This window comes from Salmo salar, chromosome 20 (genome assembly GCF_965601325.2).
Source record: "Salmo salar chromosome 20, fSalSal1, whole genome shotgun sequence".
Taxonomy (NCBI): domain Eukaryota; kingdom Metazoa; phylum Chordata; class Actinopteri; order Salmoniformes; family Salmonidae; genus Salmo; species Salmo salar.
In genome coordinates, this window is record NC_138310.1 from 56636888 (window position 1) to 56654983 (window position 18096).

The 18096-nt window shown below is 44.0% G+C and overlaps 1 protein-coding gene across 6 annotated transcripts in view; it reads right to left on the minus strand.

The window, feature by feature from the left end:
• The window catches only part of LOC106580911 (arf-GAP domain and FG repeat-containing protein 1), a 72941-nt gene that overhangs the window by 9724 nt on the left and 45121 nt on the right, over positions 1–18096 (minus strand). Inside the window, exons 2-9 of one of the 6 annotated variants that reach the window (XM_014162450.3) lie at positions 17977–18070; positions 16530–16645; positions 15620–15782; positions 13048–13231; positions 10921–11031; positions 9982–10068; positions 4619–4808; positions 4218–4297 (exon numbers count right to left, since the gene is read on the minus strand). In XM_014162450.3, the coding sequence (XP_014017925.2) occupies positions 4218–4297; positions 4619–4808; positions 9982–10068; positions 10921–11031; positions 13048–13231; positions 15620–15782; positions 16530–16645; positions 17977–18070 (1025 nt within the window). The remainder of the gene's footprint in view (positions 1–4217; positions 4298–4618; positions 4809–9981; positions 10069–10920; positions 11032–13047; positions 13232–15619; positions 15783–16529; positions 16646–17976; positions 18071–18096) is intronic. The other 5 variants (XM_082966556.1, XM_082966558.1, XM_082966559.1 and 2 more) reach the window with 5 other exon arrangements.

The following is an 18096-nucleotide window of genomic DNA, read 5'->3' on the forward strand; positions in this document are numbered from 1 at the left end:
AATGAGTGGAGGGAGGACAGTGGAGTCCTGCTGAACAGAAGTTGTTTTGTTTTGTCTGTAATTAAAACTGCGTTGCTTTTTAAGATTTAGCATTGTGAGAAAAAAAAAGAAAATCTTCCAGGAGGATGGGGTGTCCTTAACTCTCCCTTTGAAATGTTTCCCAAGGCTGTTGTCTTGGGAGAGCAGTTAGTGAAATTCTGCAGTTTTATAAAGTATAAAAGGTACCTGGATCCAGCCGTAAAGGGAGCTTCCAATTAAGTGAGGCCTGGCCATTTGTTTGATTTTTTCTCTATGTTTTACCACACACACACACACACACACACACACACACACACACACACACACACAACCTACAGTATCTGATTTATTGTGTGGGGTCTTTGTATTTAGTTTTAGTGGGTTCTTCATGGGTTAGAAAGGATGCACCTTAAACGCCACACAAATGACATTTTCTGAAGTATCTATTGTCCAACTTTTGGTTGCAGACATGCGAGTTCTCCTGATAAGAAATGTTTTGAAAAACCCAATGTAAACCTGGTACACAGAATGTTTGTAATGTCTTTAAATAATTGAGTCTGAAGTACAGGGGAAGAAAAGGAAAAGAACAGTCTCAATGAGAACAGACTCACTTAATGGTGTTGAATGACCTCTGTTCTGACTTTCTGGTGAGGCCTGATCACCCTCACCAGAAAGGCTAGATACATTGGGTGAGATTTAAGTATAATATGTAAATGCTGGTAAATATGAAGAAGTGTATTGCTGCTGTTATGTTTGATTTGTTTTTGTCTTGCTTCAATACAAATCTCACCAGATTGGGTCTGCTGTATGTTCGGGATTTCTCCGTAAGGGTTAGTCCTCTAACTCCCTGACCCTGTAATTCTGCGGTGAGGTTGCCAATAAAAGGCAACCTGTCTAAATGACTACAGACCCGTAGCACTCACGTTCGTAGCCATGAAGTGCTTTGAAAGGTTGGTAATGGCTCACATCAACACCCTTATCCCAGAAACCCTAGACCCACTTCAATTTGCATACCGCCCAAACAGATCCACAGATGATGCACTCTCTATTGCACTCCACACTGCACTTTCTCACCTGGACAAAAGGAACACTTATGTGAAAATGCTATTCATTGACTACAGCTCAGCATTCAACACCATAGTACCCTCAAAGCTCATCACTAAGCTAAGGATCCTGGGACTAAACACCTCCCTCTGCAACTGGATCCTGGACTTCCTGACGGGCCGCCCCCAGGTGGTGAGGGTAGGTAGCAACACATCTGCCACGCTGATCCTCAACACTGGAGCTCCCCAGGGGTGCGTGCTCCTGTACTCCCTGTTCACCCACGACTGCATGGCCAGGCATGACTCCAACACCATCATTAAGTTTGCAGACGACACAACAATGGTAGGCCTGATCACCGACAACAACGAGACAGCCTATAGGGAGGAAGTCAGAGACCTGGCCGGGTGGTTCCAAAATAACAACCTATCCCTCAACATAACCAAGACTAAGGAGATTGTGGACTACAGGAAAAGGGAGGACTGAGCACGCCCACATTCTCATCAACGGGGCTGTATTGGAGCAGGTTGAGAGCTTCAAGTTCCTTGGTGTCCACATCAACAACAAACTAGAATGGTCCAAACACACCAAGACAGTCGTGAAGAGGGCACGGCAAAGCCTATTCCCGCTCAGGAAACTAAAAAGATTTGGCATGGGTCCTGAGATCCTCAAAAGGTTCTACAGCGGCAACATCGAGAGCATCCTGACTGGTTGCATCACTGCCTGGTACGGCAATTGCTCGGCCTCTGACCGCAAGGCACTACAGAGGGTAGTGCGTACGGCCCAGTACATCACTGGGGCTAAGCTGCGTGCCATCCAGGACCTCTACACCAGGCGGTGTCAGAGGAAGGCCCTAAAAATTGTCGAAGACCCCAGCCACCCCAGTCAGAGACTGTTCTCTCTACTACCGCATGGCAAGGTGTTCCGGAGTGCCAAGTCAAGGACAAAAAGGCTTCTCAACAGTTTTTACCCCCAAGCCATAAGACTCCTGAACAAGTAATCATATGGCTATCCGGACTATTTGCATTATTTTTTGTTACAAGCAGTGTTTCGTTAAAGCCTATTTATTTTTGTTACAAGCCGTGTTTCGTTAAAGCCTGCGTAAAGCTCATTTGTTTCAATGTACCGGGAGGCACCTGCGGCTTATAGACATGTGCGGCTTATTTATGTTCAAATGTATTATTTTTTTAAATTCAGTGGGTGCGGCTTATATTCAGGTGCGCTTAATAGTCCGGAAATTACGGTATGTCATCGTTATATATATATATCCTGTACCGCCTGTAAATGTACATTCTGCCAGTGTCTGTGTGTGCTAAATTGAGGGTCTTAAATTCGAGTGACAGACTCAATGTGAAGAACGGGCTGGATAATTGATAAATAGTTCTAATTATAATTTGGAAAGGAGAGAGAGAGAGCGCTGCCCCTAAACTGTGAGGGGAGGGTGCACTGCTCATCCTGCAGATGGTTTCTGAAACTAATTCAATATTTGTAAGAATCTTGTGAGTCTAGGGAGTGTTCCTCTCAGGGAAACCTTTTTGTGTCCTCCGAGAGGGAGGTTATCAGAAAACCCACTAGATTGTAGCTTGGGCTAAACATAATTGGGACATTGATAATAGGGGCTTTGTGGTCCATGCCCCAATCTCATTCTCATCAAGGGTGGTGTGAAATGATTAAACATGTATCTCCCTCTTCAAGTCAATATTTATTCTAGGTGGCGTGGAACAGGTGACTGATCATTGTTCCAGATGAGGCACTGTTGGAAACTGACTAATTGACTTGAGCAAGTTCTAGTATGTTTATAACTATACAAGTGGCCTAGCAGTAGTAATTAATGCGTTATAGTTTAGATGGAATGATCTATGTGCAAATGTATGTGTGGCCGGAGGCAAAGTACAAAAGGGGGCATGTCTCAGACAGAATGTTTCCATAAGGGTGAGATAGGAGTCACATGATAGAGCTAATGTGAACTATTGCCCTATAACAGTGTCTTATAGCTTTACTGATTTAAATGATTATATTCCCTCATTATATTCACTTATGAATATATTACTCAGAAATAGCTCTTTGTGAATGAGAAGGATAATTATCCAGTGGATTGCGGCAGGCTGCTGGAATGTGCACCTCCTGATCTCAAGGTTTCTCCTGACTGATTAGAAGACCGGGAGATGTGTGGAGGAGTACAAAGGTTCTGGACTTGGGCTGGGACGATAACACCACCACCTGTCTAGCCACGGAGATTCATTGTACATCCAAGACTCAGGATGGGGGAGGGCTTGTTTTGGAAAACAATTCTACTAGTTGACTGCACTTTGCACGAAAAAAAGCGGCGAAGTGAGGTTGATATAGCGTGGGAACACCTCTCGTAAAACCTGCAGCCTGACGAGGAAGTCTGAGTAAAAGCATGAGTAGGTGTTTTTAGAGCCTTAATTTTAGTGGACCCCAGCAGAACAGAATCCCAAAGTTATAGAGTCAGGCTAAGGGAGAGTGGGAATCGTCATGTTATCAAACTTCGGTTTTTGCCATATATGATTATGCCTAGTTTAACGCATTACTAGTACTTGTCATATTTAGTGTTTTATTTTTATTTTCAAGTCTTTTGCTGTCTTAGGAACCCAAAGGAGGAAGAGAAAGTCAAAAGCTCCAGCTGAAATGTCATTATCAGAAACCGCTAGAAGCTACTCTGGCAATGAAGATAGCGAGTGGGAGGTGACAGCTTGGCTGTCAACTATGTTTGGATCAGAGTCTGTGAACCTTGCAAAATGGGCTATGTTGGGACTATTTGTCCTTGTGTGCGTGTGATAACATTGGAGAACTTACATAAATCAAATTGTGTAATGAAGCCTGTGTCTAACTGTATGAAGCGAAGGTCTTAAAGTAAACCTTTCTACTGCAATGGTTTTACAAGTGTAATCAATAAAGATTTCTTCATTTACTTTGACTTGGAGTCCTCAGTGATGAATTTCCATGACAGTTCACTCCCCCTCAGATTGAAAAGTAATGGACGCAAGATAGTGAGTGAAATATGAATGAAACTCCCTGTAGTCCACGCTTACACCTATCCAATATTTTTAAACCCAAGGGGTGAGTGAACTAGTGTAGTGCACACTGAAGGGGAAAGGGTAGGGATGGAAAAACACACATGGAGTGATGTCACTCACCTCCAAAAACCTGGGGCATGCTGGACATACATTGTTGTGCCTGGGCTGACGAGACTCCTGTCACAGGGCCAAACATCCCCCTGGGACACAACACAACACCGGCGTTAGAGTGACCCCATGGACTCACCGTGACAGAGGCTGCGTCCCAAATACCTACATGGTCCCTAGCAGTGGTGCTAAAAGCAGTGCACTTTTAGAGAATAGGGTGCCATTTGGGGTGCAACAAGAGAGAGGTGAGGGCTGAGTATCATTTTGAAAAATAGATCTACTTGTTGGTAACAAGAAAGTTGCCTTTTATATTTAGAAAGATGTGAATATAAGAGAGACAGACAGAAAGAACAAGGCATAAACTAGAGGGTAATGGGAAGAGGGTGAATTCATCTGATGGTGTGTTCTCGTACCCTTGAGAAGTGCTGATGGTGTTGTAGACGCTGGTGGCGGGGGCCGACGAGCCGAACACGGTGTCCAGCTCGGCCAGCGCGGCGTAGCGGTCTGCCGCCGACGTACCCGTCAGCTGACTCTGGGGGTGACGCAGTCCTGCCGACGCCGCCGGGGGGAGAGAGCCTAGAACCCCGCTAGGGACACTACCTCCTGAAAAAACACACAGGCTGGTTCACAACACAGGGAGGCCAGGAGGGTACTAGTAACTCCATTCATCTCCCACCAACGGCAGCGAGAGCAACACATCATGCCAACACAAAGGAGACCTGCTCCTCGAGGGCCACAATCCAGACAGCTCCACACTCAAGCAACGTCACCATCTTCACAACAAGCTGTGATCTAGTTATTGTAGTTGTATGAACGAACATATGTGATCTAGAAGTCAGAAATGGAATGCTGGAAGCGACTGGACCATAGTCCTCAAGGTGCAGGTCAGGACAGAATAGATATCAAAGAAGCTCTAAGATACCCCAGTGCTAAGAAAGGTTTTTCCACACAGAGGAAACGATGTGTGACGATTCCCACTCTCCCTTAGCCTGACTCTATACCTTTGGGATTCTGTTCTGCTGGGGTCCACTAAAATGAAGGCTCTAAAAACACCTACTCATGCTTTTACTCAGACTTCCTTGTCAGGCTGCAGGTTTTACGAGAGGTGTTCCCACGCCATATCACCCTCACTTCACCTCTGTTTTTGTGCAAAGTGTAGTCAACTAGCAGAATTATTGTTTTCCAAAACAAGATACCCCAGTGCTAAGAAAAGGTTTTTCACACAGAGGTAACCATAGCAATTCAGGTGACAGGTGAGCTGACATTAGGACCAGACAGTGAGCTGGTATGACTGACCAGATGGGGCGCAAAAGTGTTGGAATCCCAGAAAGCCTGATTTTAACAACAGGGTTTTATGAGCACCTGGGGCAGTACGTATCAAGTGTCTCAGAGAAGGAATTGCGATTTAGGATCAGTTTTGCCTTTTAGAACACAATGAATGGGATTAAATGGACAGGGGAGACGTGATCCTAGATCAGCACTCCTACTCCGAAATGCTTGATACATACGGCCGCAGATTTACACTTATGTTTTAAGCTTGCAAAGGTCTCTCTTGTATATCTCGAAATAATGTCAAATGACTACTGGTTTCGCAGGTTGACATTTAGGGAGCTACCATACAGTGCATTCAGAAAGTATTCAGACCCTGACTTTTTCCACAATTTGTTTTGTTACAGCCTTACTCTAAAATAGATTAAATCGTTTTTCCCCCCCTCAATCTATACACAATACCCCATAATGACAAAACAAAAATCTGAAATATCACATTTACATAAGTATTCAGACCCTTTACTAAGTACTTTGTTGAAGAACCTTTGGCAGCAATTAAAGCGAGTCTTCTTGGGTATGAAGCTACAAAGCACACCTGTATTTGGGGAGTTTCTTCCATTCTTCTCTGCAGATCCTCTCAAGCTCTGTCAGGTTGGATGGGGAGCGTCGCTGCACAGCTATTTTCAGGTCTCGCCAGAGATGTGCAATCGGGTTCAAGTACGGGCTCTGGCTGGGCCACTCAAGGACATTCAGAGACTTGTCCCGAAGCAGGTTTCGTAAAGGATCTCTCTGTACTTTGCTCTGGTCATCTTTGCCTCGACCCTGACTAGTCTCCCAGTCCCTGCCACTGAAAAACATCCCCACAGCATGATGTTGTCACCACCATGCTTCACCGTCAGGATGATATTGGCCAAGATGATGAGCGGGGCCTGCTTTCCTCCAGACGTAACGCTTGGCATTCAGGCCAAAGAGTTCAAATCATGGTTTCATCAGACCAGATAATCTTATTTCTCATGGTCTGAGAGTTCTTTAAGTGACATTTGGCAAACTCCAATCGGGCTGCCATGTGTCTTTTACTGAGGAGTGGCTTCCGTCTGGCCACTCTACCATAAAAGGCCTGATTGGTGGAGCGCTGCAGAGATGGCCGTCTTTCTGAAAGTTTTTCCCATCTCCACAGAGGAACTCTGGAGCACTGTCAGTGACCATCGGGTTCTTGGTCACCTCCCTGAACAAGGCCCATCTCCCCCATTTGCTCAGTTTGGCCGGGAGGCCAGCTCTAGGAAGAGTCTTGGTGGTTCCAAACTTCTTCCCTTTAAGAATGATGGAAGCCACTGTGTTCTTGAGGACCTTCAACGCTGCAGAAAAGTTTTGGAACCCTTCCCCAGAGTTTTCCCAACAATAGACTGTGAGAATGTTAGGATTATTTTGCTCTTCACTCGCAGTCACTTAGTAGCCTAGGCCTACTCCCGACCAGTCACCTTGTACAGCGGCACATTATCCTAAAGGAAACCCTGAGACCTACATAGGCTAATGTAAAACACATTTTCATTTTTTCTTGGAATAGAAACACCATAATATTTATCAATTTAATTAAGCTAAATTTATAACAGTATAAACAGCACAACAAATACAATAATGAATAATTTACAAACACATTTTTATCAATTCCATATAGTCTGTTCTAACAAAAAAGGTTAAAGTCTTTCGTACAGCCAAGATTAAAAACAGTCAAATGCATTCGTGAATTCAATCGCTTAAGCCAGCATGTTGCGGTTTATTCATTGTTTAATTATTCAAGGCTCCCTTTGTTATTTCATTTTATAACTAAAAAGCTTGACTGTATTTAAAGACATGGATGACTTGTATGTTGTGATGACATGCACAAATGTATGGATGATTGATAGATATATATTGAAGTAGGCCTTTATGCCAGTAAGTAAGATGCGTTAAGACAGCTACAGTAAACAGGACTGTGAAGCCTACAGTGCCATGTCAATTCAATAACTTTGAACCCACCTGTCCCTGACTTTTCCTAAATGTGTGTATTTTACACACTAGCAGTAGGCCTACATTGAGATAAATACCATAAAACTTTCAGAGAATTTTATCCTCAATCCGCCATGAAGGTCTGCTGCACCATCTGCATATTAACAGTAGAATAGCCAGGACCCGATGAGTTGACTACCAGTCTAACAAATCAATGTAATATACACAATCACAAAGTCCATTCATATTTTGTTTAGGGAGGTCATTAAAAACAAGACAATTTATTTCTAAATAACAGAATAGTGTGTTTTATTATTTATTGATCTGTGCTATAGCAGCTGAGGCTATGGCGGTGCCATGTCAATGAAATTAACTTAACTTTAGCAGACATCACATGCTTATATTCCCCAGCCCTTTACAATATGAATGATGGAATACAACAGAATAAAAACAGAAAGGATATTTGCTGATTGTCATCACTAGGCATGGAGCTGTGGTTATTCTAGGAAAATGTTTTATTTTGAAGGAGAACCCATCTGTAAAACATTGTGTTGTTTGGCAAAACTAGCTTCATTAAAAACCTTGGAATATGCTCTTTCGGATAGGGTATAGCAATCAAAACATCTGGTCTGCATGGACCTCTGTAGAATTATTTGGAAAAGTAAGCAAGCGCTAACAAGCTTAAAAAAGACACCCTCAAAGATGCCCTCTGGTGGTCGAACTAGCATTAATAGTAACAATGGCTGACAGTAAAATACTATGACTTCATTCACTCCAAAATGCCATACCATTCCGCAGCATCCCACAAGCTGTGCTGTGGTATTACACAACTTTTAAGTGAGGACCCACTGTACCTGCTGGATCTGAAAGGATGGGACCCGGATATGATCTCTTCTACACCATGCATGAGCTCATCATCCCCAACCCGATAGCAATCTCACTCTACTCAACGAATCTTGAAGTCTGCCAAACACAGTGCAGGCTGGCTCGCAGCAGGGAGAGGTTAACCTTACTCTGTTTTTTTTTCAGAGCTAAAGATGGTATCCAGGTCAGCCAGAGCTGCGTATCTATCGGTGGGGACGCTAGTAGTGCCGCTGTCTCTGTCTACCGGCCCATTGGGCGTTCCTGCGGTGGAGGAGTTACTCTGGCTCTGGGAGGAGGAACTGAAGCATCCAAAGTAGGTGCTACAGGACTTGGGGAAGTGGTAAAAATGTGCTAAATTGCTATCGTTAGCTAGGCCTCCCCTGAGGAAGTGCTACCTGCGAGAGAGAAAGAGAGGAGTCACACAATAGAGGCCTGGGTGTGTGTGTTCCTGACTGTGCAGTGTAAATCTGGGGGGCTGGATTGAACACTGTGTGCTACTGGAGGCAGGCAGCATCAACAGAGCACAGCAGTGTCACCTTTCATTTACAACAGCACTGTTCTTCATCTGACCTGAAATCAATGGAAAGGATCTGAATTATACTGTCGAGTAGTATAACTGTCAGATCTAATGGAGTCAACGGTGTCAGACTTGAAATGAGCCCAACAGCACTCATGGTCCTTAGTCTGACTGTACCAAGAGCCACACGGTGGCTTCAAGTGTGTTTGTAGGATGATCGGAGCCTTTCTTAACAATCATCTTACCCGAGGGTTAGTTAGGCACAGAGGCTGGTCACTGTCTGACGAAACGGCGTGAGAGAGTTGAAGTAAAGGAAGAGAAGGAGCGTCACTTCAATGAGTGGTTTGAGGGTAAACCTGACTGTTGCTATGGAATAAGAAATCCTGTCTACTCTCCTGTCTGACAAATTAACACACCTACAGTGAATCACCGAATTGCCTACACTGTTACAAGATCTTACAGTGAGGGGAAAAAGTATTTGATCCCCTGCTGATTTTGTACGTTTGCCCACTGACAAAGAAATGATCAGTCTATAATTTTAATGGTAGGTTTATTTGAACAGTGAGAGACAGAATAACAAAAAAATCCAAATCATTTTATAACATTTTTGACATGCGTTTTTCTGGATGTTTTTGTTGTTATTCTGTCTCTCACTGTTCAAATAAACCTACCATTAAAATTATACACTGATCATTTCTTTGTCAGTGGGCAAACGTACAAAATCAGCAGGGGATCAAATACTTTTTTCCCTCACTGTAGTTCAATACATAAGTGGAGAAATATCTTTAGATTTTAGATTAATAATCTCAAATCATTCTTAAAATGACCTTCTGCAGGATAAGAATTCCAGAGGCTGAGGTAATAATTGCCCGTATTTTCTTTCAATAGCTGGCTGCAGTTTAGACCGCATGACATCATGTTAGTTTGCACCAATGGCCCAGTACTTCTGGATATGAACAGGTCAGCAAACATCAAAGAGCATACAACACACGCATCCACAGACAGGCACACACACATCAATAGGAACAACCATAGACATTGATATGGGAAAACCCTTAGAGCCTATCAGACAGACAGAGGGGAGAAAGGGCAGTTAGGTGTTAGCTAGAGGCTGAGCCCAGTGAGAGGGAGAGAACTTACTGTGAGCACCTGCTCCCGGGTGAGGGAGAGCAGTGCCAGCGGTGGCAAACTCACCCACACTGCGGCTGGATGAGAGGGACGTGAACGCTTGCAGCCAAAACAGGAGGGGGCGGAGGGGAAATGAGTACCAGAGAGACAGGGTGGGGGGGGGAAAGAAAAAGAAATATAAACCAAAAGGGGGAAGAAAGTGTGTGAACATCACCCAAAAGCAAAACAAAATCATAACAGAGCGAATGGAGTCAGTGTTAAAGCAGAGGCCAGGCAGTGTGGTGGTCAGTGTGAGTGAGAGCAGGAGGAGCCTTGAGAGAAAGGGAGGTGCATCACCATAGTCTAAAGTGGTTTCCTCTCATCATCTGCACAGATCTGGAAAACATACAGGCTAGATGAAAGCAGACATGAGAGATAGAGGTCTAACTGTACATTTGTTTGATTCTTTCAGATCAGTGCGGATGAAAGAAAGGAGACAAGGAGAGGACGCCACTGTAGAGTGTTGAGATGCACCCAAAGAGCAGTGCATTCCCATTCACCACCGTGTAGAAGTCAAGAGGTCATCTGCAGACTGCAGGCATTAGTCTCCAACAGAGGGCAGTGTGGTACATTCAAAAGTAATTCCCTTGACTGTGGGTGGGGAAACTAGCCAGTGAGTGAGTGTATGTAGCTTGAGCAGCTAGCCAGCCAGCCAGCTAGCAAATACAGAGCCAATGAGAGTGAAGAACTGAATGGAGCAGAGTGGAGCCATGGACCAGGATGGTGAGAAGTGAGTGACATAGACAAACAAACACATATGGAGATCTGTGTCCTAACATAAACAACACAGACAAAACGGACACAAAACGCATGACAAGTTGGAGTGAGAGAACTGATGTGAGCGTGTAACAGAGAGAGAAAGTGTGTGCGAGATAGAAACAGGTCACGACAGGTGAATGGAGCATGCTCTACCTGTATGTGAGGTCTGGAAGGGGGCTTGGGGTGCCGAGGGGAAAGCACCCGATGGACCCGCGCTCCCAAACGCATCAAAGTTAGCAAAGTCTGCGTTTGCGTTCTGAGCAGCTGGAGGTTTGTAGGAGGGTCAAACACACATTTAAAAATTAAATTTAAAAAAAAAAAGGACAAACAGAACACAATGAATGAGATGATTAATGGTCACATGACACATGCTTGCATCCCAAATGGCACCCTTTTCCTATAGCGCACTGCTTTTGACCAGAGCACCCTGGTCTAAAGTAGTGCACTAAATAGGGTATAGGGTGCCATTTTGGATGATCCGACAGAAATGACACATTGAGAGATATGGAACTAGACTAGATGGAGCTAATGACAGACTGGCACCAGATGACAATGACAAACCAAAAACGGATGTGATGATGACAGGTCCACCGTCTCCTATAGGGCACCGCCCTGAACCTAAGCTCATGTTCCCTTCTAGTGTGTGTGTGTGTGTCGCTGTCTGGGTTCAATGTAAAACCCATTTTAAATCTAGCACATCTATTCATTTCACACTTTCTCATGGTCATGGCAATTCTGAATGATAAAAATACAACATCAACTAAAGCAAAGTTGGTAGAATGCATAGAATGAGTCATTTAATAGGATCTCTGTGGTTGAATTTAGAACTTTTGATTGGTAAAAGTAACAGTGTTGATTTGAAACCCATTTTACTTATTTGCCATGGTGATTCTATTCATAAGAATACAATTACATTTGAATATAATGATATCACAATTTTAAAGGGCAACTTCAGTAGAATTTAGGATGTTTGGTTGACTGGCACCAATGTTGACTTGGAACTCAGACGTGCGACTTGCTTCTGCTATCTAGGATTATACTTTTTTTTAACGAACTTCCAACACCCAGCGATTTCACCAGTCCGTACCATGGATGGCACAGAGACATCAATATCTTCCTGCAAGAAGTTCAAATTTCATCAACAATGGGAAGCATCAAATACTGTATTCTTACCATCATTTGGTCAATTTAAGTTTTGATTTGGCTTATGGTGCATTTCTCAAATTCCACATAGATGTAGAGATTAGATTATATATATAATTGGTTTTATTGCAACTTTAGGTCAGGTCCTCTGAGTTACTCAGAGATCTGGCATTGTGAGTGGTACTGGAAGTCCCAGTCCCGGCTACCACAACCAGCACCAGCCTGAGCAGGAGAAACATGGAGTTCCACGAGGATGGAGTTCCACGAGGATGGAGTTCCACGAGGATGGAGTTCTACGAGGATGGAGTTCTACGAGGATGGAGTTCTACAACTCTTTCTGATAAGTGATGAAAGCCATCTGGGGGAGTTAGCTGTACAGATGGGCTTCCTGTGAATCTCTGATTTATTGTTGAAGTAGTAGAAAGATAAGAAAGGATTGCTAGGTATAGTACTTTTGATAAGGGTGTAGGTTATTGTCCACTTTATGTATTTTTTTAAAAAATCCTATTTTAAGTATCAAATTGTAATGTGCCTTTTTTGAGTGAGTGTGTGTGTGTGTGTGTGTGCGTGCGTGCGTGCGTGCGTGCGTGCGTCTTTAAGCCTCATGTGTGCTTACTTGGTGCTGCCTCTCTGCCCACACTACATTAAGTTAGAACTTTATGGCTCTTTGAGGATGAGAAAACATTATCCTCTGAGCAAACACACGCTAACAGCTTTACACTAGCCTCATTAGTAACCATGGAGACTGACAGCCCATAGCCCTGTTAGAATTCTATAGTGTCTGGCGATGCTTTACATAGACCAGTGTGATGGACAATAGGGGGGGTCCTGTCAAGGAGTAGTAAGAAAAAGTGATGGCCAATACTCTTGAAATTAAGGAAACGATAATGTCTCTAAATCTTCTTCCACTACTATAAAACACTTTTGGACAGCTGAAGAAAGCACCCAAATATTTTTCAGGAAAATTACTTTTTATAATTCCATAAGTATAAGTGTATCATTGAGTTTAAGTATCATTGACCATTTAAGTCTCTCCACTACGTAGTAGATGTAACCACCGTGCCTGGTGTTTTTCTGACTCAAGGTGTAGTGATGGCTCCAGGGACCGGTGCAGCTCATGACACTCCTCCTGCTTACCTGGGTGGCTGTTGAAATGTGCAAAGTTGGCAAAGTTGGCTGCCAAGCCTGCTGCCGTCTGCGAGTGGGACGGAGCGGCGAAAATGTCTCCGCCCAGGTCGCTGAGGAGGTCAAACTTCTTGTCGTTGAACTGCTGCTGCTGGCTCAGCTGGAGGGCCTGGGCCGCACGACTCCCCACCGGAGACTGCAGACACACAACAGGGCTGTGTTCGTTAGGGCATGACATAGCAAACAGAATACAAAAACACGCATTTCTTATTGGACAGAAGTTCAGATGGAACTTCCCTGTTTCACTCCATTTTGTGCTAAACATGACTGTTACCTCACAGAGATATCTGAAGTTCACACTGGTTATCTTGTTGAAAGCATCTCACAAAGAGATATGTTTAGACTACTAGAGCCAGAAGGGTTTCCAGAACACATGACCTGACCAGAAACAGCTTCTATCTCAAGGCCACCAGACTTAAATAGCCATCACTAGCCAGCCTCCACCCAGAAACCTACCCTGAACTTAGTCACTGTCACTAGCCAGCCACCACCTGGTTACTCAACCCTGCAACTTAAGAAGCTGCTGCCCTATGTACATAGACAAGGAATCACTGGTCACTTTAATAATGTTTGCATACTGTTTTACTCATTTCATATACAGTACCAGTCAAAAGTTTGGACAGCTACTCATTCAAGGGTTTTTCTTTATTTGTACTATTTTCTACATCGTAGAATAATAGTCAAGACATCAAAACTATGAAATAACACATATGGAATCATATAATACCAAAAAAGTGTTAAACAAATCAAAATATATTTTAGATTCTTCAAAGTAGCCACCCTTTGCCTTGATGACAGCTTTGCACATTCTTGGCATTCTCTCAACCAGCTTCACCTGGAATGCTTTTCCAACAGTCTTGAAGTAGTTCCCACATATACTGAGCACCTGTTGGCTGCTTTTCCTTCACTCTGTGGTCCAACTCATCCCAAACCATCTCAATTGGGTTGAGGTCGAGTGATTGTGGAGGCCAGGTCATCCGATGCAGCACTCCATCACTCTCCTGCTTGGTTAAATAGCTCTTACACAGCCTGGAGGTGTGTTGGGTCATTGTCCTGTTGAAAAACAAATGATAGTCCCACTAAGCGCAAACCAGATGGGATGACGTATTGCTGCAGAATGCCGTGGTAGCCATGCTGGTTAAGTGTGCCTTCAATTCTAAATAACAGACAATGTCACCAGCAAAGCACCCCCACACCATCACACTTCCTCCTCCATGCTTCAAGGTGGGAACTACACGTGGAGATTATTTGTTCACCTACTCTGCATCTCACAAAGACACAGCGGTTGAAACCTCATCAGACCAAAGGACAGATTTCCACCGGTCTAATGTCCATTGCTCGTGTTTCTTGGCCCAAGCAAGTCTCTTCTTCTTATTGGTGTCCTTTAGTAGTGGTTTCTTTGCAGCAATTCGACCATGAAGGCCTGATTCAAGCAGTCTCCTCTGAACAGTTGATGTTGAGATGTGTCTGCTACTAGAACTCTGTGGGCTGCAATTTCTGAGGCTGGTGACTCTAATGAACTTATCCTCTGCAGCAGAGGTAACCCTGGGTCTTCCTTTCCTGTGGTGGTCCTCATGAGAGACAGTTTCATCATAGTGCTTGATGGTTTTTGCAACTGGACTTGAAGAACTTTAAAGTTCTTGACATTTTTTGGATTGACTGACCTTCATGTCTTAAAGTAATGATGGACTGTCATTTCTGTTTGCTTATTTGAGCTGTTTTTGCCATAATATGGACTTGGTCTTTTACCAAATAGGGCCATCTTCTGTATACCACCCCTACCTTGTCACAACACAACTGATTGGCTCAAACGCAGTAAGAAGTAATGAAATTCCACAAGTTAACAAGGCACACCTGTTAATTGAAATGCATTCCAGGTGACTACCTCATGAAACTGGTTGAGAGAATGCCAAGAGTGTGCAAAGCTGTCATCAATGCAAAGGGAGGCTACTTTAAAGAATCTAAAATATATTTTATTTGATGAACACTTTTTTGATTAGTACATGATTCCATATGTGTGTTTTCATAGTTTTGATGTCTTCACTATTATTCTACAATGTAGAAAATAGTAAAAATAAAGAAAAACCCTTGAATGAGTAGGTGGATCCAATCTTTTGACTGGTAGTGTATATATAATGCCATCCTACTCAACTATTGCTGTATACACACACACACACACACACACACACACACACACACACACACACACACACTATCCTACGTATTCTACAGATATACTAAATATTCTATCCACACACTGTCTATACATCACACACACACACACTCCAGACTCCTAATATTTATAGGTTTCTTAATTCCATTCCTTTACTTTTAGATGTGTGTGTATTGTTGTGAATGGTTAGATGTTACTGCACTGTTGGAGCTAGGAACACAAGAATTTCGCTACACCCACAATAACATCTGCTAAATATGTATATGTGAGGAATAACATTTGATTTGGTTATGGAAAACTTTGTATGGCCCGTTATCAGCCAGCTGAGTAACCAGTGTGTGTGTGTCTTACCTGACTGGGTGTGTGCTTGTTGAGGTGCAGGGTGGGGGCGGACTCCCCCAGCAGTGTTTTGAGGGGTCGGACTTCGGGGGTGCTGCTGGTGCTGCTGGCTGACGAGCCTGAGATTGAGGCGTGGACCGAAGCCACCACTTTGGCCTGCTCTGGGGGAACAAACCTAATCATAACAACAAAGGTGTTCAATTGGTTACACAGCAACACAGGATTCAATTCAAATGGACTCCTATAACCCAGCATCTCAGAGTAAGAGTGCTGATCTAGGATCATAATGAATCAGATTACATGGACGGGGGGGGACCTGATCCTAGATCAGCACTCCTACTCTTTGTGCATACAGCTCCTGAACATTAAAACAGAAAATGTCTGTTTACTGTTGGCTGCTCCTGTGAGAACATTTATACTGCGTTTAGATGGTACGAGGTAGACGGAAAATCGGATGTCATTGTTTTCAATGAGAGCACAACGGGAAATGCCGTCAGCCGCCATGGTAGACTGGACTTGCCGCAAGAGTTCAAATATTTCAACTTTTGCCATCTGTCATAGCGTTGTTTTCTACCGGATGTTGATTTGCACTTTGCTTACTGAAATCACCATCACCATAGCAACGCATACCGTTGGGCTGGCTTGCTTTTGCCGTTACCCTCTTTCTTGCTTTCTTGTCCTGCAATGCCGACTGGTATGACGGTTTTAACTAACGCATACAGTAACCTAGATATCATCCACTAAATACACATGGGTTGTTACTGATGCAAAGTGCCTTGCTGCTTGAGGGCCAACTGCAGTGAGCTGCCAGTCTCCAGGGCTTCCTCATGCAGTGAAGTGCCCCAAATGGCACCCTATTCACTTTTAAGTGCACTCCTTTTGGCCAGAGCCCTATGGACTCTACTCTACAGCAGCCACTCACCATCTCTTCTTCTCGTATTTCTCCTGAAGGAACTCCTTGACTTTCTGGGGTTCTCTGAAGTCCGGTATGGAGGCCGTTCTGTCGTCGTAAAGCCCCAGCCATATCTGTTTGCATGACTAGTGAAGACAGACAAGAGAGGGGATGGACAGAAACAGCAGAAAAACGTGTTTGGTGAAAAATGTAAGGTGAATAAAGGTCACAGGCAAATCAGAAGATGTGGTTCATCACCTTTAGAGAGGAAAAAGACAAACATGAAGAGAGAAAACCCTTCAACACCTCCAGGCAAAGACAGCAGCAGAATGTAGCACAGTCAGGAACACTCTTGGGAGCCCGGAAATGGAGAGATCTACAACCAACTTGCCAAGTGCTAAGAGACGTTACAGTACACACAGACACCTAGGATTTTACAATTAGAAGCAGACAAACAGAATACATAATGAAACAGACAGACAGACAAAGGAGACAGAGAGTGAGAGAAAGAGGGACACAGACAGGCACACACTATATAAAAAGAGGACAGACAGCAGCAGACAGTAAAGTCAAGGCTGAAGATAACACGTCCAAGGCTTGTGTCGGTGTTTCCAATAGGCCTAGAATATTCTTCTCACATAAAGCACCTGACACACATAGCCTGCAGAACAGCAACAAGGACAGGCTCGATTTTGTACCACTACCACGCATATCATCAAGCAGAAACGCATTACTCCAATTTGAAATCCTTAGCAGATGAAAGTGTGTGTGTGTGTGTGTGTGTGCGCACGCGCGTCAGGACCAACGTGTGGAACGCTTGAGAGAGCATCAGAGCACCATCTCCTGAAAGAGCTGCTCTGTGTCTGTTGTGCCGTGGCCACCCAGTCAGCACGCCACCACACTATTCTCAGCAAACACACAAATCCCACTTTACAGGATTAGGGGAAATATCTGGGGAATGTCACCCAAAACCAAAAGGGGGAAAGATGAGGCCGACCATATAGGATTCTGGAACACAAAGTAAGGAATTCCATAATCTGGGGTTAGAATACTTTTCATTGCACTGAGGGCAAGGAGTCAGCCAACCAGCGCTCCTTAGACTAATGTGAATAGATTTAAGAGGTGGAGATACGAAAGGTGGCCTAGCTTGTAGGACAATGGAAGTTGAATAGAAACATAGGCTACCAGCCTGGTCCCAGATCTGTTTGTGTGTCTGGCCATCACAATGGGGATAGAAGTCAGAAAGAGAGCATAAAACAGATCTGGGACCAGGCTAGAAAAACCCTTATTTATCATTATAAACCTATGGGTTTCTGCATTCTAGTCTCCATCAGGGTGCTAAGAACTGGAAGAGCTGGACAGAAAAAAAGAATGTTTGCTTCCCTTTGGTTCCTAGTGAATATGACCCAGGCAGACATCAGCAATGACCACAACAGTCCTGGGAGGTCTGTGGGGCCTGGTTACCATGACAACCTACATCATTGCCGTGTTTCTGGAGAAACTCGATTTCCTGTTGCGTGAAGGTCGTCATGGAGATGGACTTCACTCTGTGGGGTGGGTTCAGCCCTCGCCTGAAGACAGGAGAGGGAGGAGAGAA